The 7,688-nt window shown below is 38.2% G+C and overlaps 1 protein-coding gene across 1 annotated transcript in view; it reads left to right on the top strand.

The window, feature by feature from the left end:
• The first annotated feature begins 1,115 nt into the window (after positions 1–1,115).
• The window catches only part of TMEM30A (transmembrane protein 30A), a 32,004-nt gene continuing 25,431 nt past the window's right edge, over positions 1,116–7,688 (top strand). Inside the window, exon 1 of the mRNA XM_054493102.2 lies at positions 1,116–1,694. Coding sequence (XP_054349077.2) covers positions 1,161–1,694 — 534 coding nt within the window. The 5' untranslated portion in view covers positions 1,116–1,160. The remainder of the gene's footprint in view (positions 1,695–7,688) is intronic.

Genomic DNA, 7,688 nt, shown 5'->3' with positions numbered 1-7,688 from the left:
TAATTTTGTAGTTTTAGTAAAGACGGGGTTTCATCATGTTGGCCAGGGTGGTCTCGAACTCCTGACCTCAGGTGATCCACCCGCCTCGGCCTCCTAAAGTGTTGGGATTACAGGCGTGAGCCACGGCGCCTGGCCTAACGGTAAATTATGAGGACCAAGCACTCTTTATTTTCTCTTTCCTCAGTTTATCTTCTTTAAGGCATTACTGCAGACTAAGCCTAAAAAAAGTAATTTGTTTTCAAATGATACGACTTACTCTCTGGCCTGGATTTCAAAGATGTCAGTATAATGTGGATTGTATATATTGTTTAAATTTTACAAATAACATAACGCCTATTATAGAAATTTTGGAAAATACAGAAAAGTGCAAAGAAACAGAAAAAAAAATCCTTCATCCGATCAGCAGACTTACCATTTTCATTTTTAGTTGCGCTCTATATTGTACTTCTATAGTTGCTACACTACTCTAATATTCTGACTTAGTCACCTTTTACATCACGAGTATTTTCTTGGGTCATTAAATAGCTGGCACTTTTAAAGTGTTTACGAAGTATCTCATTTTGTAGTAATGCTGTATGTCCTGGTTTTTTAACAGTAAGAGAAAAAGCTACAGCCTATTACAAAACACTTCCTATATCAATGCGCAAAAGAGAAAGGTGGACACAGAAAAGAAGCGGAAAAGTAACGTGAGAATTAGCAACAGAGAAAGAATAAGTGAGAATCGCTTAATTACAGGCAAGATAATAGGGCTAAGTCACATTATTGATTCTTGACTTTAGGACAAAAGGGGTACATGTCACGCACCTCTGTTCCAAGTTTGTATTTGCACCTTGAATGGCGATTTATTAGACAAAGTCGCGGTTTTACAACCTAAGCAAATACTGCTAATTCTCCCCCGACTCAATCCCCCTCGAGGCCGCCTTTTAAATGCTCCGACTCCCTTCAGAGAAAGCCTCGAGGTAAAAAGAAAAACCGGTCTGGCAATCCAGACCTGCCGACGCCACGATAACCAGAGTAAAACACAGCTGTGTGCTAACTAAAGCCACGGCCAACAGAGCGAAGATGCGCCTACAGCGCAGGCGCTGAGTCACCGTAGCTCTAGGACCGCGCATGCGCGAATGTAGCTTCGCGATCCAGTGGCTGAGCCCGTCACAGGACAGATGTTCAGGGTGCGTCCGCTTTTTCGTTCCCGCTTCTTTCCTCCTCCCCTTTCCCCTCCCCATGTCCCTCCTTCTTCTCCCTCCTCCCTCTCTCCCTCCCTCTGGCGTCTCCAGCCTACTTTCGCTTCCCGTCAGCGGCCTTTGGCGGAAGAGTGTCCCGCCTCTTCCGCTCTACAGCGGAGGTGGCTGTGGCGGCGGCGGCGGCGGCAGCGGCGATCGAGAGGTTCCTGTCAGGGTCAGCCGGCGGGCCCCCTGGGTAGTCCACCTGCAAGTCGCGGAGCGGCGCCCCGGGGATCGATGGCGATGAACTATAACGCGAAGGATGAAGTGGACGGTGGGCCCCCGTGTGCTCCGGGGGGCAGCGCGAAGACTCGGAGACCGGATAACACGGCCTTCAAACAGCAACGGCTGCCAGCTTGGCAGCCCATCCTTACGGCTGGCACGGTGCTACCTATTTTCTTCATCATCGGCCTCATCTTCATTCCCATTGGCATTGGCATCTTTGTCACCTCCAACAACATCCGCGAGATCGAGGTGAGGGGAGGGAGCTGTGGTGGGAGTTGGCGTTGCTCGGGGGGAGGGTCCTACGCGCCCGCTCCACGGCTTTCCCAGCGCCCAGAATCCAGTTGACTGGCGTACCCCGCGCCGTCCCCCACCCCCTTCCCTCTGTTTCTCCGTTTTTTCTTTCTCTTTCTGCGGGTTTCCTGAATTTGCAGGTTTGTCCTAGCTTTGTCTTGCTCGAGATTTACGAAAACGGAATGAATGTTTAATGCAGAAGATAGGTCAGGTGGAGAACGCTTCTTCAGTGGGCGGTTTGTGTGGTTCCGTCGGGATTAGCGGGGGTTGTTCACGGAGGTAAAAAGAGAAGTGGGGGTGAGGGGCAGTTGTAACTAGGTACATGTAACCCTGAGTGAATTGACAGGGTCAAAGTGCCATTACGTTTGTGGGAAGTATCCCAAGACACAGAGATGAACACCTTGACCATTGTTGGGAAAAGAACTGGAGTCGTAGAGGTATTGACGATTCTAATGTAAAGAAGCTGTCGCATGTTATCAGGTCACATATGAGGACTTATGACAAATGTGCATAGTACTTTTCATTTTGAGCTAATTCGATATTTTTAGTTGTAGGGCAAGATGTACATAAAAGATAACCTGAAACTTCAGTTCTGGTTTTGCTTTTAGGCTACTTTTATTAATGTGCCCTACCTTTGCTGGGTTTTTTTTTTTTTTTTTTTTTTTTTTCCCCAAAAAGAGCCAGTGACCGCACTCAGGGAGTAAGTTGTGCACTGTCTACCAAACATATTACTGATATTAACTTTGCTGAATATGTAACACATGACAGGAAAACTTGGGGAAACATTTCTTTGTCAGAAGCACAGTATCTTTATTTATCTGCAGGGGTGAAGATGGTTGATAGTACACTGTATTAATATATACTCTATAGGTGTCCAGTATTAAGCGTCTCTCATCTTTTCTTGCATATCTGAGAATGTTTTTTTTTTCTAAATCTATTTGAAAGGGCAGGAACTAGTACCAAGTTCTCTTGATTCCTTCTGTTCTATTTACACACACACACACACACACACACACACATTTTAATAAATATACTTACGTATGTGATGTATTGGGACTTTGAGAGTAATTTTATTTTTAACTACTGAAATAGGGATGGGGTTCCAGTTTAATTTGCAGTGTTATCTCTAAAAGCAAGATTGATGTATTTTGTAATTCTACAGTGCTTACTTCAGTGTTGTTGACAGTAATAAGAATAGTATCTATAGAATAACTAGTTTTAAAGTTTTTTACTAAAAATTCATTCTCAATTTAATAACGAGAGTTACAGTTTTTTTTTCAGCATGTATTTTAGTTTGTTTTATCACCTTAATCTCCCTAATAATCCTGCAAATGTAGTACTTCTTGTTCTAACCATACTAGGATCACACACTATATTAAGATATGGGCAAAGCGGTGTCATGCAAGGAACATGGGCATTGGCTGGGGTCAGGCAGAGCTGGTTTTAAATTCCAGCTCAGCTACTAACCAGCTCAGTTTCTTGGAAAATTTCCTTAATCTCTCTGAGCTTCAGTTTCCTGCAAAATAGGTAGAATAATTCATATCTTCTAAGGTGTGAGAATTAGAAGCAATGTAAATAAGATGTCTGGCACTAGGTATCTGTCTCCTGATCCTTAATCAGGAGACGAGAAATAGAGAGGTTGAGATTTGACAGTAAACTAGTTGAGAGTATTGTAAAAAATGAGACAGAAACTCAGGTGTCTTGATTCCCAGCTTTAAGCTTTCACCCTACACTAAGATCCTTACTGCAATGTTAGTAAAGTAGAAGAAAATAATTTAACATCAGAAATTTGAATGATTTTATTTAAACTTCTTAAGATAATAAGATGAAAATAGCAATAATTTGGAATTGTGTATAAATTAGTATTCTCAGAACTCAGCTTCCATTAGTATTTACTATAGTATAAAAATAAATATTTAACTTTTCTAAAAATCTTTGGGTTTTGGAGTAAAATAAGGTTCTTCACGCTAAGTAGTAGACGAAATAGAAATTTTTCAAATGGCTCTCATGTGTAATTCTGATTTCAAGTTGCCTGAAGAATCTGCTGCAGTTTAGCCTGGTTAAAAGGGTACTGAAGAGTCAGGGAATTAGGATTGAAATCCCAGCTCTGTCACTCTGTACTTTGTGATCTTAGATATAATTTTGAGTCCAATTTCTTTACTTGAAGAACCAAAAGATTCAGATTAGACTACCTCTAAGAGGCTGTTCAACTCTAAAATTCTATGATTTCCAATTCAAATGTGATTTTAAAAAAGCAGGATGTGTTTAAATTGTATTGCCTTTGGAACACGAGGAAATGAAAATTAAGAATAATTGGGAATTTTTTACTGACACTGACATACAGTTGTGCAGACAGAATCCACATATATATTTTTAAAGTTTGGATGCTAAATGTATAGAGAAATGCTTCTGAATTGTGTCTGGAGATTCCCCAAACACACATACTTGTTTCCTGCTTGTTCTCTACCCTTTGTTACGCACTAGTTGTAAATGGGTAATGAGAAGTTCTTACCAACATTCGCTTCCATACTGTAAGTTACTCACACTGTATTTTTTATTTAAAAAACCCTTCATTGCTATTTTAGTTCAAATTACTAGGGCAAAGGAGGCTTGTCAAATCCAAATGCTTTTTAAATATAGCTTAAAATGCCAAAATCAAAAATCCAAACTTTTTCAAGTATAAAATCACTGGATTTTTCTCATTCCCACAGAAATGTTACATTAAAAATTACTACTTTTGAAAAGTGTCTTGGACACCCCTGGAAGAAAAAGATATTTTCACATTTTAATGCTTAACTTTGGTAGCAGATTTCCTCTACTTTTTAGGTTTATGTATCTTGTTTAGTTGGTTTTTAGATTTTCAATAATCTAAATAAAATGAGGCTAATAGAAAATCATAATTGCTTTATCATTCACGAGAAAATATTTTAAATATTTAATATCTTCATTTATTATCAGGGCAAGGAATGAAGATTTCCTTTAATTTGGCAATTGTGAGTCAGGCACATCTTTCAAAGGGCACTGATTTTCTAGTCTAGGACCCTTGTTGGTGAGACTGAGATACAGAGGTTACTTGAAAAATATAGTGAGGTTATTCTTAACTTTTGTAAAAGTATCAGTGTGAAGTTACATAGTTTTAAATTTGTGGTTAAAGTCAGATTAGGTTGTTATTCAGACTAAGTTTAAAAACTAAACATTTACTTCAAGTTAGTGTTGCCAAAACGTTTAAGGTACATTTTCATGAGATCTTAGTGAATTAGCTCCCCCTTCCCCACGTTTGATAAACTCTCAACTTTCTTCTTCACCTTATTTTATTTACTGCCCTCGATTATTTAATCCTGATTATTTTCTGTTGTCCTAGTTTCTGATAAAAATTTTTATGTATGTTTTTACTCCTAAATTGAATTATTAGATTATAAGATTTTTAAGGAGATTAAATTTCTCATCTGTATTTAGCAATCTTTGTTATACTTAGGCTTTAGCTAAGAGTCAGGGAAGAATAAGTTGCTTTGTATAAATTATTGTTAAAGATTAGGCACTTTTATGTTAAAAAGTTTAAGGTTTTAATATTCAAGTTGATTTTAGTTACTTAGAAGCTGACTTTTGGAAATTAAGGTTTGTGGTGTTTTAACATGTTTCTCAAGTAATGTTAGTACTTAGAGCAAGGAATGCGAAAGTAAATATGGCCAGCTGGAATGTTTTTGCATGGCCCAGGAACATTTTACAGATGAACATTTGTAATCGATTTGATGATAGGAGAGCACTAACTTTGAATCCCAATTATGAGAAATATCTCCTCCAAGATTTCCATTCTTCTCATTAATATTAGTAGACCTATGTTACCAAAAAATTGTACATATTATTGTTGCATTTTGAATTTTATCAATAAAAATTGTTGCAAAGTTGTTTTCTCTCTCGTTACATAAGAACCTACATACCTAATATCTTGGACCATGCTTCTGGGTCCACAAAGCCTGAAGTATTTACTTTCTGGCCTCTTACAGAAAAAAATTACCTGCCCATGACTTAGAGTTTTAATGAATCATACCAGCAAAGTTAGCATTTGCTACACAAATAGCTGTGTTTAATTTACATGTTCTAGTCCTCAATAATTGTTCAAGGTAGGTGTAATGATCACTGGCAATTGCTTAGGTTCTGTCTTTGTACAGATTGAGTAGATATAAAATTTACCATTAATCTTGGCTTAGGAACATCATTCTTCATTTCTTTGTCACAGACAAAAATCAGGCAGCCTAAACAAAGTTGCTTTTGAAAGTTTTATTTTACTTACCTCTCGAAAGGTCTCTCGAAAAGACTTCAGATAAATCATTTAGTGTGGAATAATCAGTTCAAGGGGGAGTACTTAAAATACGATTTTTAACTTAATTTGATTAATACTTAAAATGATTTACCTTATTACTCAGCATTTTGTTGAATGACCTGTTTAGGTCTTATGTTGATTTCCTTTTTGACAAATTTACATTCAAAATGGAAGTTTTCCAGTCCTTTTCCTATATAGTGTAAAAAATGCACATCTTTCAAATTCCTCCTTTCCCACTGCATTAAATTCTGAGTCTGTTTCTTAGGAATAGAATGTATTTTTAGAATTACCAAGAAGAAATGCCAGTTTGACTTAAGTGAACAATTACAGTGGTAGCAAAACAAAACTGAGAATGTGATATCTCCTATCTGCTCATCTACATCTGTTCTATTTTGCCTCTGGTTCTTTGTCTTGGATTTTAGCTAATAGGCAAGTCTCCAGACTATCATTGTAGTTTGCACTGTGCCTTGTATGCTCTTAACATTAGTAAGCATTAATTTTTCAAAATGAGAGAACTGTAGCTCCTCTTCCACTTGGTAGCCTCTTTTGTTTCTAAACATAGGAACTATGTGCTTTAGTGTGAACTTTATTTTTTGAATAAAGTTGTTACAACCCATGGTAACAACTTTATTCAAAAAATAAAGGATCGTTAGGCCCATAAGGTTTTATTAAGGTCTGGACATTATGTCTGGCTACCCTTGAATTTTAGCTGATAAAGGGTGTTGTGGTTTTATTTGATGGTGAAAACTCATAAGCTGAGTTAAATTTACAAAGGATTTTAATCAACATTGGACATTGTCTTCATACATTTTCTTCAAAGTGCATCGCTGGGAATAGTGGGAGATAGGGAAAGTTTGGGAACAGGACTTCCCTCCCTGCTCCCCTCCCCCCACACCTTTTTGGAGCAGAGGACCTTCTTAAGGAGCTTGGCATCTTTTGGGGAAGATGAGACACAATAACAAGAAAACTAAGCATTGCTAGGTGAATGGCACAGGGAAGAATATCCTTTGGTAGTTCAAAGGAGGATGCAATTACATCTATTTCTAATGACCATGGAATGCTGTGTAGGAAGTGGGCTTTGAGCTGGTACTTGATAAATAGCACTTCTTTAGGGGAGGTTTGGATGCATTCCAAGAAAGGTGATTAGTATGAACAATGATCTAGTGGCAGGAAATCAAAAAGTGTATAGATAAAATAGGAGTAAGGGCAAATTAGTTGGTGCTAGATTGTGGATAGTCTTGAGTATTTGATAATGAATATATTAAACCAGGGAAGTGACATGATTGCTACACTATCAGTTAGGAGTGGGTTGAGCAATGAGTAATTACGATTTTCATTCTCATGTAAAATGCCTTAGGAACATAGTATGAGGCTGTCATGGAGTTCTGTTTTACTGAGTCTTCACTTGATCTAATCATTTACTGCCCAGCCATTCTTAGAATTGGCTCTCATGCTTATAGTTCGGCATGGAAGCTAGGGTTCTAACTGCCTTTTCACGGTAGCAATATGGAAGAAGGGGTGAACAAAGGGATAAAGGGCTTTTAAAGAAGGTTCTTGAAAACTGTCATGTACCACCTCCACTTGGTAACAAGGCCACACAAACTACAAGGGAGGCTGGAAAATGTTTTCAT

This window comes from Pongo pygmaeus, chromosome 5 (assembly GCF_028885625.2).
Source record: "Pongo pygmaeus isolate AG05252 chromosome 5, NHGRI_mPonPyg2-v2.0_pri, whole genome shotgun sequence".
In the NCBI taxonomy this organism is placed as follows: domain Eukaryota; kingdom Metazoa; phylum Chordata; class Mammalia; order Primates; family Hominidae; genus Pongo; species Pongo pygmaeus.
Note: the sequence above shows the minus strand (reverse complement) of the source record. Positions and strands in the feature narration are given on the sequence as shown.